This window comes from Oncorhynchus clarkii, unplaced genomic scaffold (assembly GCF_045791955.1).
Source record: "Oncorhynchus clarkii lewisi isolate Uvic-CL-2024 unplaced genomic scaffold, UVic_Ocla_1.0 unplaced_contig_6889_pilon_pilon, whole genome shotgun sequence".
NCBI classification, from domain to species: Eukaryota; Metazoa; Chordata; class Actinopteri; order Salmoniformes; family Salmonidae; genus Oncorhynchus; species Oncorhynchus clarkii.
Genome location: NW_027259692.1, coordinates 7720 through 24120, shown reverse-complemented (window position 1 = coordinate 24120; position 16401 = coordinate 7720). Strand labels below are relative to the sequence as shown.

General features: G+C 44.1%; 1 protein-coding gene across 1 annotated transcript; it reads left to right on the top strand.

Moving 5' to 3' along the window:
• Positions 1 to 2096: 2096 nt before the first annotated feature.
• On the top strand, positions 2097 to 9880 carry LOC139400699 (argininosuccinate lyase-like). The gene is made up of 11 exons (XM_071145387.1): positions 2097 to 2168; positions 4828 to 4905; positions 4992 to 5044; positions 5246 to 5308; positions 5454 to 5568; positions 5658 to 5742; positions 8476 to 8535; positions 8615 to 8698; positions 8874 to 8954; positions 9087 to 9193; positions 9294 to 9880. Exons 1-11 carry the CDS (start codon positions 2125 to 2127, stop codon positions 9436 to 9438), a joined length of 915 nt encoding a protein of 304 aa, XP_071001488.1. The 5' UTR covers positions 2097 to 2124; the 3' UTR covers positions 9439 to 9880.
• The last annotated feature ends 6521 nt before the right edge of the window (positions 9881 to 16401 follow it).

The window sequence follows — 16401 nt, the reverse complement described above, 5'->3', positions numbered from 1 at the left end:
TGCACCTAACTTAGAGTCTGGCAGGGCAGGGGGCTGTAAGCCTGGCAGGCTAGGATACTGCATACCCACTAAGGTGTGGGGCCGTGATCCGTGCAGCGCAGGAGACTGCAGACCTGGTGGTGAAGCAGATGTGGGGCCTAGCAGGGTAGAATACCTTGGGCCTGGCAGAGCAGCTAATTTAGAGGCTACTAATGCAAGGGACTGTGGAAATAGAACAGCAGAGGACTGGGGCCCTTGTACTAAGGCAGCAGTCCATGGACCTAACCAGAACATTGGGAGCCTGCAACTAGAGCCAGCGACTGAGGGCCTGGTACGGCCGGAAACGGAGAGCCTACCATCGGGGCAGGATAGGCTGGACCTACCAGGGAGGCAGGAAACGTCAACCCTACAGGGGAGGCAGGGAGCTCTAAACTTGACCCTACAAGGAAGGGGGGAACTCTGGTCCTTCCGGAAAGGAAGGGAACTCCTGCACTTGCAAGAGCTGCATGCCTTGGCTTCATCCTAGGAGCAGTTGAATCATCCACTGCTGGCTTGGGTTCCGTGCCAGGAGCAGGGAGGGCTCCTGAGGGAGAGCGGTAGGAGTCTTTGTGGCGCAAGGTTCCAGGGTAGCAGATAGTCGAACCTCGGGCATCCGTGCATGTGCCTCAAATTGCAGAGGCTCCTCACAGGGAGTAGGGGATGACTCTGCAAAGGCAGCCAGAACAGACCCCTTGGCAGCAGTTGTAGCTCCACGACTCGAGCGGAAGTTTCCTTAACTATGGAAAGTCGAGGCTCAGGCTGAGGGGGCTTTGGTGTGATGGACTGTGCACTCTAGAGTTGTCGGTCTGCTGGGGAGCTAGGCATCTCTGGGAAGCAGAAGGGGACCCAGTGGGACGTCAGTCAGGAGAGCAGCTTGGCCACCGTTGGATGTAGTGGAAGTCCCAACGGTCCTGTGGAGGTGGTGAACTCTTCGGACTGGAGGGCTTGGAGTAGTGTCTCTCAGGAGTAGCCGGGCCAAGTCGGGGAGTATCGTCGGTGGAGGTGACGATGGCTCTGGCCCGGCAATATTGGTGCTCCCGCTGTTGTGGCTCAGTCCGGGAATGGCTAGAGTACGCCCTCCTGAATTCTTCCCTCTCATAAAGCAGCTCCTCGTAGTCCCTCTGCATCCCCCCAACTAGATAGGGTCTGGTCACTCCATGACTACTGAGGATCCCTGGAATATGGGTGGTCGACTGTACCATGAGAGAGGGGTGTAAGGCCTCGCAGCTCTTCTTCCTCTGGGAAGCGACAGCTTTGTGTGTGTGGGTGGTGACAGCAGCCCCTTTTGGCATATGGGAATGCAAACTAACTCATCTGCATCCAGGGGTTCGGAAACTGTTCTTCATCTGGGTACTGGAACATCTTCACTGTAGCCAAGTCAGAATTCGGTGTTTTGCAGGAACGTGAAAAACCGTTGGTTGCTAAACCGTCTCGAAGGACCATGGGGGGAAAAAGGATAGGGTGTAAACCTGTCCCTCTGAGGACTAAACTAGTTTGCTGGGTTAGGTTCTGAATCTCCACAATGCTGCCGGCTAGAGCAATATGGATGCTGTTTTGACTGACTTGTCACACACATTACCGTCAACCAACACTATTAACATTTAGGGCCATGTATAAAAATGCTAGGCAAACCCAGTTGCCTGTTATTTTGGCTACCGTGGCTAGAAGAAGTGATGTTAGTGATTTTGAAAGAGGGGTGATTGTTGGGGTATGTTTGGCAGGAGCTTCAGTGACAAACTGTTCACGCTGATCTTTCCCGATATGCCATGGTCGCTTCAGTCACCAGATCTCAACCCAATTGAACACTTATGGGAGATTCTGGAGTGAGGCCTGAGACAGCGTTTTCCACAACCATCAACAATACACCAAATATTGGAATTCCTAGTGGAAGAATGGCGTCAAATCCAACAAATAGAGTTGCAGACACTTGTAGAATCTATGCCAAGGCTCATTGAAGCTGTTCTGCTGGTTTGTGGTGGCCCAACGCCCTATTAAGACACAGTTGGCAGTTCCATGTATGCACGCACACACACACACAATATCATGTTTACCTATTGTCTTTTGATCTGCAGAGAGATTGATGTCCTGTTTCCTGGGTACACCCACATGCAGAGAGCTCAGCCAATCAGATGGAGCCACTGGATTCTGAGGTACTATAGCCTCTCCTTCTGTTAAGCCCCACTGCATAGCTTTGCAATGTTCCTAAATGATTTCTAGATCCTCTGCTTGTTGCTGAGTCACAGTTAAAAACAGGATTGAGGAATCAAATATTGATGGAAAATAAAGTGAATGTTGTTTCAGTCTACAGAGCATACAGTGACTTCGGAAAGTATTCAGAGCCCTTGGACTTTTTCCACATTTTGTTATGTTACAGCCTTATTCTAAAATGCATTAAATATTTGTTCCCCCCTCATCAATCTACACACTATACCCCAAAATGACAAAGTGAAAACTGTTTTTATAATTTTTTGCTAATTTATTAAAAATAGTAAAATGAAATATGACATTTACATTAGTATTCAGACCCTTTACTCAGTACTTTGTTGAAGCACCTTTGCCAGCAATTACAGCCTCGAGTCTTATTGGGTATGACGCTACAAGCTTGGCTCACCTGTATTTGGGGAGTTTCTTCCATTCTCTGCAGACCCTCTCAAGCTCTCAGGTTGGATGGGGAGCATTGCTGCACAGCTATTTTCAGGTCTCTCCAGAGATGTTCGATCAGGTTTAAGTCCGGGCTCTGGCTGGGTCACTCAAGGACATTCGGAGACTTGTCTGTCCCGAAGCCACTCCTGCATTGTCTTGTCTGTGTGCTTAGCGTTGATGTTTTTAATTTTATTTCACCTTTTATTTAACCAGGTAGGCTAGTTGAACAAGTTCACATTTACAACTGCGACCTGGCCAAGATAAAGCAAAGCAGTGCGACACAAACAACACAGTTACACCTGGAATAAACAAACATACAGTCAATAATACAATAGCGAGAGTCTATATACAGTGTGTGCAAATGAGGTAGGATAAGGGGGGTGAGGCAATAAATAGGCAATGGTGGCGAAATTATTACAGTATGGCAAATTAAACATTGGGTTGATGGATGTGCAGAAGATGAGTGGGCAAGTAGTGATACTGGGGTGCAAAGGAGCAAAATAAATATGGTGATGAGGTAATTGTATGGGCTATTTACAGATTGGCTATGTGCAGTGATCTGTGAGCTGCTCTGACAGCTGGTGCTTAAAGCTAGTGAGGGAGATATGAGTCTCCATGACCTGTTGGAAGGTGAACCTTCACTCTAGTCTGAGATCTCTGTACTTTGCTCTGTTCATCTTTGCCTCTATTCTGACTAGTCTCCCAGTCCCTGCTGCTGAAAAACATCCACCCAGCATGATTCTGCCACCACCATGCTTCACCGTAGGGATGGTGCCAGGTTTCCTCCAGACGTGATGCTTGGCGTTCAGGCCAAAGGGTTCAATTTTGGTTTCATCAGACCAGAGAATCTTTTTTCAAACTCCAAGCGGGCTGTCATGTGCCTTTTTACTGAGGAGTGGCTTCTGTCTGGTCACTCTACCAAAAAGGCCTGATTTGGTGGAGTGCTGCAGAGATGGTTGTCCTTCTGGAAGTTTCTCCCATTTCCTCAGAGGAACTCTAGAGCTCTGTCAGAGGGACCATCAGGTTATTGTTCACCTCCCTGACCAATTCCCTTCTCCCCCAATTGCTCAGTTTGGTCGGGCTGCCAACTTTAGGAAGAGTTTTGGTGGTTCCAAACGTCTTCCATTTAAGAATGATGTTGGCCGCTGTGTTCTGGGACTTTCAATGCATCCTAATTGTTTTGGTACCCTTCCCCAGATCTGTGCCTCAACACAATTCCTTCAACCTCATGGCTCTGTTTTTGCTCTGACATGCACTGTCAGCTGTGGGACCTTATATAGACAGGTGTGTGTGTGACTTTCCAAATCATGTCCAGTCAATTGACTTTACCACATGTGCACTCCCATCAAGTTGTAGAAACATCTCAAGGATGATCAATGGAAACAGGATACACCTAAGCTCAATTTCGAGTCTCATAGCAAAGGGTCTGAATACTTATGTTAATAAGGTATTTCTGTTTTACATTTGTAAAGATTTCTGAAATCGTTTTTGTATTGTGTGTAGATTGCTCAGGATGTTTTAACATTTCATCTTATTTTTTATATTGTTACTATGCAAGTAACTATTTCACTGTACCTTTTACACCTTCTGTATCCTGTGTATGTGACAAATGAACTTTGATTTTATTTTATATATTGTTTGTTTACCAGAGGTGGTAATGTGAAGAACAACATGACCTGCACCAAATTCAGATTAGGACATCTGCCAAGGACTAGATCAAATGTATTTTTACCTGGAGTTTTTCCTCATTGTAGGTTACTACTTTTAGTCTTAATCTTGGGTTGTTTACTACCTTACTCACCTTGTTTAGCACATGGCCTCACATGTGAATTGTGAAAGATTTAGATGGGGCTAAGGCTTAGAAGGGTGTGAACAATGGTTAATAGGTGTAGACAAAGGAGAGCTCTCCAGTAGGTGTGCCAAAACATTCAAGGGCCATTTTCTCAAAAGTGGAGTTACAAGTTTGTCGAGTTACAAGTTTGTCGACTTTCAAAGCAGAATTACTTCCCCGTTGTTCCTGCAGTATATGATATACTATTTTCTAGCTCTGAGTCTCTACTTTTATCCAATGTAAAAAACACACTTTCAAATGTTGCAAATTAAAGGCAGAATTGAGGTGGTCGGGGATGTTGTTAGTCTAAACATATTTCTATGATTGTTCCCCAGTCATGCGGTGGCCCTGAGCAGAGACGTGGAACAGCTTCAGGAGATCAATAGACGAGTCAACGTGCTCCCCCTGGGAAGGTACACGCACACGAGCGTGCACGCACACACACACACGGTTATGTCATCTGTGAGTTAGTTATACCTTGTCTACTCTTGTTACCCAGTGGAGCAATAGCTGGAACTCCATTCAACATCGACAGGGAAATGCTGCGTCAAGGTGAGAGTCAACCTGCATAGATAATCAGCTCCTTTAAACATACATAACCTATAAATATACATAAGGAGCCGTGAACTCTTATGAATGGTTATAACACGCGCTTATAAGGCAAAATGTCAATTAATTATACACATGTACCAAGTCAGTGGCTGCGGTCCAAACACTTAAAAGACACACCCTATTCCCTCTTTGCCCCTGTAGAGCTGGCCTTTGATGACATCAGCATCAACAGCATGGACGCCACAGGCCAGAGGGACTTTATTGGTATGGTAACCACATTGGCTTTATTACTATTCTGAGAAGACATGTAGATGTGAAGTTGAGAAATATTGGCATTAACCGACTCACTGCATTGCCCTGCTCATGCTTTGTTTCGCTCGCTGGCTCCACCCTCCCCTCCCTCTCTCAGCTGAGTTCTTGTTCTGGGCATCTCTGTGTCTGACGCACCTCAGTAAGATGGCAGAGGACCTGATGCTCTACAGCACTAAGGAGTTCTCCTTCCTCACACTCTCTGACGCATACAGGTGTGTGTGTGATGACTGAACTCAAAACAATATGTTCTCCTTTTTTCCTTTGTTATATTCTAACAATCTTTCTCTCTGTGTGTGTGTAGCACAGGCAGCAGTCTGATGCCTCAGAAGAAGAATGCTGACAGTCTGGAGTTGATCAGGAGTAAAGCTGGCCGTGTCTTTGGCAGAGTAAGACCCCAACTGAAACGCATTAGAACACCATTAGTTATATTATAATAAGAAAGCATCCTTTATTATATTAATAGTATTATGAGTGTGTGTAAACTAGGGATGCCCGCTATATCGGTGAACATATCGGAATCAGACGATATTAGCTAAAAATGCCAACATCGGGATCGGCCCGATGTCTGTCTAGTTTACGTCAATGTGAAAAACCGATATCAAAGCTGACGTGCATACCTATATAACGTACTGACGCCACGTAAAATGTTGTGCTGCACCTGCAACACAGCATTCCTAACCTTAGCCCACAATGTCTGCTGTGTGTATCGAGCAGTCATTTGAAAGAGTAAGAAAATGTCAGCGAGACAACTCAAAGGCAAAATCCATTAACGCCAAGATAATGGAATTCATTGCCCTTGACAATCAGCCGTTCTCTGTCGTGGGTGATGTTGGCTTTCGCGACTGGTCGAGCACCGGTACACACTAACGTTACCAAGTGCGCTATTGTTCATATGTTGCCCTACCAGAGTTGCACAGTAAAAGCGTTACTGCTATTAGCTTCACGACATACTATGGAATGCCTTTTGAGTCTTTGAGTGTCAAAAATGATAACACTATTTGACAATAACAGTATTTGAAACGTCAAATAACACAGTTCTAATATAGAATGGTGTGTGTTCTGAATTTCCACGTGCAAGCCAAACGCCACCACTACTATCAGTAGCACCGTCAAAGCTGTACAAAAAACCCTGCAAACATCGTCCACGAAAGATGTGTTTACAATACCGCTTTGGTAACAAAGCATTATTTGTTCGACTGCAACTTCTGGGATAGCTAGCTAGCTTTAGCTTGGTAACTAGCTAGTACCAATACAACCAGCCTGAAAACAATGACCAGTAGGAACTGCAGTCATTTTCATTATTCTTAGCAATGATTTAGGAATCCTTGGAGTAAGTATTGTTGTTCGCCTATTGAAATTGAACATCATTTCATGAACATAAGTAGCTAGCCAGCTACTTAACCCTTTTGCCCAAAGCTAACGTTATAAGCAGCCAGCTAGCTTCATCTGGCTAGTGAGGCTCGACCTGACCGGGTTAGTCCGGTATCAGTCAGAGTAGACTGATACCCCATGTCATTGATATATAGCCCTTCTTACATCAGCTGATATCTCAAAGTGCTGTACAGAAACCCAGCCTAAAACCCCAAACAGCAAGCAATACAGGTGTAGAAGCACAGTGGCTAGGAAAAACTCCCTAGAAAGACCAAACCTAGGAAGAAACCTAGAGAGGAACCAGGCTATGAGGGGTGGCCAATCCTCTTCTGGCTGTGCCGGGTGGAGAGTTTAACAGAGCATGGCCAAGATGTTCAAATGTTCATAAATGACCAGCATGGTCAAATAATAATAATCACAGTAGTTGTCGAGGGTGCAGCAAGTCATCACCTCAGGAGTAAATGTCAGTAGGCTTTCCACAGCCGATCATTAAGAGTATCTCTACCGCTCCTGCTGTCTCTAGAGAGTTGAAAACAGCAGGTCTGGGACAGGTTGCACATCCGGTGAACAGGTCAGGGTTCCATAGCCGCAGGCAGAACAGTTGAAACTGGAGCAGCAGCACGGCCAGGTGGACTGGGGACAGCAAGGAGTCATCATGCCAGGTAGTCCTGAGGCATGGTCCTAGGGCTCATGTCCTCTGAGAGAGAGCGAGAGAGAAAAAGAGAGGGAGAAATTATCTGTTCAATTATGGTATAGTACTACTATTTGTATTCATTTGCATCACTGTCAATTATATACTTTTCTTTTGAAGGCTAACCACAAAGTCTACTATTGTGGCTAATCCTTATTGTCTAGCTTCACATAGATGGGTCTGACCAGCATTAATCAAATAAGAACTGTTATAAATTAGGGTTATTTTAGATGACACCTAGCTATGTAGTTAGCTAGCTAACTATAGCTACTGAAACAGATTTTTCTATGTTTTTGGTTTGCACCCATGAGCTAGCAAGCTTATTTTTTTTATGACCAGCACTGTAGGTGCGTGAGACAACTTTACCAGCATCGTAGCATACGTATCGATGAATCGTTGTGACATATGAAATACGAGTGATGGTGTAATCAATTTGTAATTACGTAAAAAAACGAGTGAACGCGTTAAATTATTATGTGGCGTGCAGTCATATTCAGGTCCTGATTGGTCAAATCGTGTTATTTGTATCAGTATCTATTGTCTATTTTTTTTGACATGCAAAGACCCAAACAGCGTTCTATAGAAATCCTGGTTACTGGTAATGGGGACATAAGTAAATGCCAACAAAATAACTTTTTGGTCAGTGTGTGTAACCTTTTATTTAACTAGGCAAGTCAGTTAAGAACAAATTCTTATTTACAATGACGGCCTACCCCGGCCAAACCCAGACGACACTGGGCCAATTGTGCGCTGCACTATGGGACTCCCAATCATGACCGGATGTGATACAGCTTGGATTCGTGCCAGGGACTGTAGTGATGCCTCGTGCACTGAGATGCAGTGCCTTAGACCGCTGCGTCCGTGTGTGTGTGTGTGTGTGTGTGTGTGTGTGTGTGTTAAGCATTCTAGCACAGTTAAATAGTTAAAAGGCCACAAATTTTGAATATCGTATATATTGTTTTTTTTTTGGCAAGGAAAATATCAGATATCGGTATCAGACACAAATGTTATATTGGTGCATCACTAGTGTAAACCTGTGCCCTGTCCTGTGTGTCAGTGTGCAGGCTTTCTGATGACCCTGAAGGGCCTGCCAAGCACCTACAACAAAGATCTGCAGGTACAGTCACACGTGTGTGGTGTGTGTGTGTGTGTGGTGTGTGTGCGTGTGATAATTATCTCGTTCTCTGACTCTCTAGGAGGATAAGGAGGCCATGTTTGACTGCTTTGACACGGTACACGCTGTGCTGCAGGTCACCACAGGTGTCGTGTCCACTCTAAAGGTGAGAGATGCTACACCTGACCCCATTCACCTTAGATGCTACACCCTAGTGCACAACACTGTACACCTTTAGACCATTGTGCCCTACTTACTACATCCTAAACCCTTACACCTTAGTGCCCTACAACATCCTTCACAACCAATTTCTCTGACCCATTTCCTATTTCCTGTATCAGATCAATCCCAGTGTGATGGAAGCTGCCCTCAGTCCTGACATGCTGGCTACTGACCTGGCCTACTACCTCGTCAGAAAGGGGGTGAGTACGAAGTATCCACTCAAACCAGGGATATGTGTGTTTGTGTGTTCATCACAATCATGGTATGGTTTGAAGTTGAACTGTTTCTGTGTCACAATTGTGGTATTAAATTATCTCGCTCTCTCTCGCCAGGTGCCGTTCAGAGATGCTCATGGTATCTCAGGTAAAGCTGTGTTTCTGGCTGAATCCAAGAGCATTCCCCTGAACCAACTCACTGTGGAGGATCTGCGGACTGCCAGGTAAGCGCAAGCACGCATGCACACACTTCTTCATAGTAACACTCTTTTGCCCCCCCACTCCTTCTTTTCCACTTCACCCTCCCCTTGCTCCTCTTTCCAGCCCTCTGTTTTCTAGTGATGTGTCTGCAGTGTGGGACTACAGTAGCAGTGTGGAGCAGTACAGTGCCCCCGGTGGCACGGCCAAGAGTAGCGTGGCAGCACAGGTGGAGCACATGAGGACCTGGCTGAAGAAACAGGTCCAGTGACCTCTCCTCCTCACCGCTTACCTTTTAACTTTTGACCCCAACATGAACTTTTACAAGCAACATTGGTCAAATGGATCTCTGGGGTGTATCCTAAGTTCCAATTTTCTCTTTGTCTCCTGATAACATCACATCCATGCATGTATGACTAAGTTAAAATTTGACTAAAGTAGTAGTTAGGATTTGCCTAAGAACCATTGTTTGCCTTCTAGAACAGTGTCTAATCTAGAAAACATTGGGTCCATTCTGTAGGACTGCCTTGTTGCTCAGGCCATATAAAGTGCCTTTTTTAAAATACCGGTAGATGCCATGGTTACCACTTTAGAACGATTTTGAAAAATGGGAGTTCAAAACTTTAGTGCATTTAGATATATTAACCTCGATAGTAGTGATATGTACAACTATATATTTCAGACAGTTCATACCTTTTTGTCTTAATGTGTTGATGATTAATTAAATGTTGCTTATTTACAAAATGTTGTCACTGGCTCTTCATTGGAAGACACATATAGCGTGTTGACATAAAGAGGGCTAACCTTCCACTCAGTCAGAGAAGCACTGTCATCATTCAGTCAGTCGTAATTGAAAGAAGAAGAAAAGACCTGGCTGGAACGCCGCCATATCTTGTTTGCTCTAGTCTAGAGTATTGCCCAGAAGATACATATTTCCCAGAATATAAACATATTGCGTGTCTAATGCTTTCAGGTAATTGAGAAGTGTCTAGAGGTTGCTTTGGAATTGGACCTATCTTTGACTGTGAGCTCCCTCAGTGCAGCAGCAGTGGTGGAAAAAGTACCCAATTGTCATACTTGAGTAAAAGTGAAGATACCTTAATAGAAAATGACTTATGTGAAAGTCACACAGTAAAATACTACTTGAGTAAGTAAAAGTATTTGGTTTTAAATATACTTAAGTATCAAATGTAAATGTAATTGATAAATTATAGTTAAGTATCAAAAGTAAAAGTATAAATCATTTCAAATTCCTTATATTAAGCAAACCAGACAACATATATATTTTTATTTAAGTCTAGACAGGGACACCAACATTTTTACAAACTTAAGAATTTGTGTTTAGTGAGTGCCAGAAGGGATGACCGTGGCAGTAGGGATGACCAGTGATGTTCTTGATGAGTGCATGAATTTTACAATTTTTCTGTCTTTCTAAACATTCAAAATGTAACGAGTACTTTTGGCTGTCAAGGAAAATTTATAGAGTAAAAAGTACATTATTTTCTTTAGTAATGTAATGAATTAAAAGTTGTCATTTAAATTGTGAAGTACAGATACCCCCCAAAAAACTACTTTGGTACTACTTAGGTATTTTTTTGTCCCTAAGTATTTTATGCCGCTGCCCTCCCCAGTACAGAAATGGTCAGGATTTCTGCTGACCTCGTGTAGTCAGCATCTCTAAAAACCCCACTCTGACTTGAGCCTAACCCCAGTCACCTTTATCCCCTACCTATCTGTTGCTGACAGGGATGGTCCTGTAGAACTGTGTTAAAACAACTGCCTGGTCACAGCCTGGTGTCGTCATGGAGCCCACGTTTTAATTTTTTTTTAAAATCTTTATTTAACCAGGTAGGCAAGTTGAGAACAAGTTCTCATTTACAATTGCGACCTGGCCAAGATAAAGCAAAGCAGTTCGACACATACAATGACAGAGTTACACATGGAGTAAAACAAACATACAGTCAATAATACAGTAGAAACAAGTCTATATACGATGTGAGCAAATGAGGTGAGATAAGGGAGGTAAAGGCAAAAAAAGGCCATGGTGGCAAAGTAAATACAATATAGCAAGTAAAACTTGCAGTGGAAGAATGTGCAAAGTAGAAATAAAAATAATGGGGTGCAAAGGAGCAAAATAAATAAAATAAAATAAATACAGTAGGGAAAGAGGTAGTTGTTTGGGCTAAATTATAGGTGGGCTATGTACAGGTGCAGTAATCTGTGAGCTGCTCTGACAGCTGGTGCTTAAAGCTAGTGAGGGAGATAAGCGTTTCCAGTTTCAGAGATTTTTGTAGTTCGTTCCAGTCATTGGCAGCAGAGAACTGGAAGGAGAGGCGGCCAAATAAATAATTGGTTTTGGGGGTGACCAGAGAGATATACCTGCTGGAGCGCGTGCAACAGGTGGGTGATGTTATGGTAACCAGCTAGCCGAGATAAGGGGGGACTTTACCTAGCAGGGTCTTGTAGATGACACGGAGCCAGTGGGTTTGGCGACGAGTATGAAGCGAGGGCCAGCCAACGAGAGCGTACAGGTCGCAGTGGTGGGTAGTATATGGGTCTTTGGTGACAAAACGGATGGCACTGATAGACTGCATCCAATTTGTTGAGTAGGGTATTGGAGGCTATTTTGTAAATGACATTGCCGAAGTCGAGGATTGGTAGTATCAATAGTAGTTGTGCAGATCATGTGAGGGGGGAATGATGTCAGTCTGAACCCTGGGACTGCTTTGATTCCCTGAGGAGGGAAGGGTAGGGGGAGAGGACAGGGCAGTATACACTGTATGGTTCTAATACCCTTTTCACACTTCTGAGCCTAGACCTGCTGAACTAAACTACTGGTATGCATCCACCATAGTTGCTGGAACCTTGCTGGTTCAGGTTGGTAGGATATTGTGAAAAAGGTATGAATGTAAAGTTACTGTTATTCTGGACAATTCCCAGGGCTTCTATAATAATTGTAGTGAGGGTGATCATCATTGGACTCCTGGGAACAACACTGATATTGGAGAAATGTGTTGCATTTGCAGCTGGATGTGAATTGGAATTTGTGAGTTAATTGGTTGATCAGTACCTCGAACAGGAAGGTGAGCAGCGCTATACCTGACGTATCATGCTCACGTATCATGCTCAGCCTCTAGACTATTGTATGGCTCCTTGATGTGAACAATGTGCAACTAGAGAGAGGGAAAGATGGAGAAGAGAAACGACAGGGAGATGGAATAGATGTTGTAATTGTTGTAATTGTATCACATGGTTATTCCCCGCCTCAGGGTTTACCTTCATGGGATAGTGTTCCCTGTCAGTGTGTTCGGACCCAGGTACCCCCAGACCTCCTTCACTGACCTGCACCGACCAAGGCAGGGAGAAGTGAGCTAGAGGAGGACAGTCAGTCAGTCTAGTGTCAGATTTCTACATTCCATGCCTTCATCGTTTCTGTGAATGGTATTTAGCAGGAAGAGCTGATCTAGGGTCACTTGAGAAGCACAATATTCTATCCTCTTAGTTTTACAACGGTTGGCAGTTACTTTTTTAATGACGGACAAGAATTATAAACTAGGTTATATTCCTGGAGTATTTTCATGATGGTATAAAGAAGATTTAGAAGAGGGGTTCTGGTAGTTCTCACCGTAATGCCCCATGTTCTCAACAGTGATGTTGAGATGACTGTAGAAGGTCAAAGATAACGGGGACTGGTTGGCTTGGACATGGTGGGTCACAATATTTATGGGAGACTGACGCAGACCGCCACACGATACAATATGGTGATATATCTTTTTAACCTTTTAACTAGGCAAGTCAGTTAAGAACAACTTCTTATGTTGGCAGCAGCCACTCAATGTTAGTGATGACTGTTTAACAGTCTGAATGCCTTGAGATAGAATCTGTTTTTCAGTCTCTCGGTCCGAGCTTTGATGCACCTGTACTGACCTCGCCTTCTGGATGATAGCGGGGTGAACAGGCTGTGGCTCGGGTGGTTGTTGTCCTTGATGATCTTTTTGGCCTTCCTGTGACATCGGGTGGTGTAGGTGTCCTGGATGGCAGGTAGTTTGCCCCCCAGTGATGCGTTGTGCAGACTACAATACCCTCTGGAGAGCCTTACGGTTGTGGGCAGAGCAGTTGCCTTACCAGGTGGTGATGCAGCCCGACAGGATGCTCTCGATTGTGCATCTGTAAAAGTTTGTGTGTTTTTGGTGACAAGCCAAATTTCTTCAGCCTCCTGAAGTTGAAGAGGTACTGATTGGCCTTCACCACGCTGTCTGTGTGGGTGGACCATTTCAGTTTGTCAGTGATGTGTACTCTGTGTAACTTAAAACTTTCCACCTTCTCCACTACTGTCCCAATTATTTTGGATAGGGGGGTGCTCCCTCTGCTGTTTCCTGAAGTCCATGATCATCTCCTTTATTTTGTTGACGTTGAGTGTGAGGTTATTTTCCTGACACCACACCCCGAGGGCCCTCACCTACTCAGTCTCGTCGTTGTTGGTAATCAACCCTACCTCTCTAGTGTTGTCTGCAAACTTGATGATTGAATTGGAGGCGTGCATGGCCACACAGTCATGGGTGAACAGGGAGTACAGGTTGGGGGCTGAGAACGCACCCTTGTGGGGTTGAGGATCAGCGGGGTGGAGATGTTGTTTCCTACCCTAACCACCTGGGGGCGTCCTGTCAGAAAGTCCAGGACCTAGTTGCACGGGGGGGGGGGGTCGAGACCCAGGGTCTGAGCTGTAGTCGATGAACAGCATTCTTGCATAGGTATTCCTCTTGTCCAGATGGGTTAGGGTAGTGTGATTGCGTCGTCTGTGGACCTTTTGGGTCGGTAAAGCAAATTGGAGTGGGTATTGAGTGTCAGGTAGGGTGGAGGTGATATGGACTACTCTCTCAAAGCACTTCATGATGACGGAAGTGTGTGCTAGTCGATAGTCGTTTAGCTCAGTTACCTTGGCTTTCTTGGGAACAGAAACAATGGTGGCCCTCTTGAAGCATGTGGGAACAGCGGACTGCAATAGGGATTGATTGAATATGTCCGTAAACACAACAGCCAGCTAGTCTGCGCATGCTCTGAAGGCACAGCTAGGGATGCCGTCTGGGCCGGCAGCCTTGGGAGGGTTAACACTGGTAGCGGGCAGTGTCGGTGGCGCTGTATTGTCCTCAAAGCGAACAAAGAAGTTGTTTAGTATGTCTGGGAGCAAGACATCGGGGTCCGCGACGGAGTTGGTTTTCTTTAGTCCGTGATTGACTGTAGACCCTGGCCACATACCTCTCATGTCTGATCCTTTGAATTGCGACTCTACTTTGTCTCTATACTGACTCTTAGCTTGTTTGATTGCCTTGCGGAGGGAATAGCTACACTGTTTGTATTCGGTCATGTTTCCGGTCGCCTTGCCCTGATTAAAAGCAGTGGTCCGTGCTTTCAGTTTTGCGTGAATGCTGCCATCAATCCACATTTTCTGGTTGGTTAAGGTTTTAATAGTCGTCGTGGGTACAACGTCACCGATGCACTTGCTAATAAACTTGCTCACTGAATCAGCGTATACTCGAGGTCGACCGATTACCGATTATTGGAGGACCAAAAAAAAGCTGATACCAATTAATCGGCCGATTTGTTTTTGTATTTATTTCATTTATTTGTAATAATGACAATTACAACAATACTGAATGAACACTTATTTTAACTTAATATAATACATCAATAAAATCAATTTAGACTCAAATAAATAATGAAACATGTTCAATAAAAGTGCAATATGTGCCATGTAAGAAAGCTAACGTTTAAGTTCCTTGCTCAGAACATTAGAACATATGAAAGCTGATGATTCCTTTTAACATGAGTCTTCAATATTCCCAGGTAAGAAGTTTTAGGTTGTAGTTATTATAGGAATTATACGACTATTTCTCTCTCTACGATTTGTATTTCATATACCTTTGACTATTGGATGTTCTTATAGGCACTTTAGTATTGCCAGTGTAACAGTATAGCTTCCATCCCTCTCCTCGCCGCTACCTGGGCTCGAACCAGGAACACATCGACAACAGCCACCCTCGAAGCAGCGTTACCCATGCAGAGCAAGGGGAACAACTACTCCAAGTCTCAGAGTGAGTGACGTTTGAAACGCTATTAGCGCGCACCCCGCTAACTAGCTAGCCATTTCACATCGGTTACACCAGTCTAATCTCGGGAGTTGATAGGCTTGAAGTCATAAACAGCACAGTGCTTGAAGCATTGCGGAGGGCTGCTGGCAAAACATACGAAAGTGCTGTTTGAATGAATGCTTACGAGCCTGCTGGTGCCTACCATCGTTCAGTCAGACTGCTCTATCAAATCATAGACTTAATTATAACATAGTAACACACAGAAATACGAGCCTTTAATATGGTCTTTAATATGGTAGAATCCGGAAACTATCATTTCGAAAACCAAACATTTATTTTTTCAGTGAAATACGGAACCGTTTCGTAATTTATGGATGGCATCCCTAAGTCTAAATATTGCTGTTACATTGCACAACCTTCAATGTTATGTCATAATTACGTACATTTCTATCAGATTAGTTCACAATGAGCCAGGCGGCCCAAAATGTTGCAGATACCCTGACTCTACTCTGCGTGCAATGAACGCAAGAGAAGTGACACAATTTCACCTGGTTAATATTGCCTGCTAACCTTTCTTTTAGCTAAATATGCAGGTTTAAAAATATATACTTCTGTGTATTGATTTTAAGAAAGGCATTGATGTTTATGGTTAGCTACATGTTGGAGCAATGACAGTTCTTTTTCGCGAATGCCCACCGCATCGATTATATGCAACGCATAGATAAACTAGTAATATCATCAACCATGTGTAGTTAACTAGTGATTATGATTGATTGATTGTTTTTTATAAGATAAGTTTAATGCTAGCTAGCAACTTACCTTGGCTTCTTACTGCTTTCGCGTAACAGGCAGGCTCCTCGTGAGGCAGGCGGTTAGAGCATTGTACTAGTTAACTGTAAGCTTGCAAGATTGAATCCCTGAGTTGACAAGGTAAAAATCTGTCGTTCTGCCCCTGAACAATGCCGTTAACCCACCGTTCCTAGGCCGTCATTGAAAATAAGAATGTGTTCTTAACTGACTTGCCTCGTTAAATAAAGTAGTAAAAAATAATAATAAATCGTCAAAATCGGCGCCCAAAAATACAGATTTCTGATTGTTATGAAAACTTGAAATCGGCCCTAATTAATCGGCCATTCCGATTAATT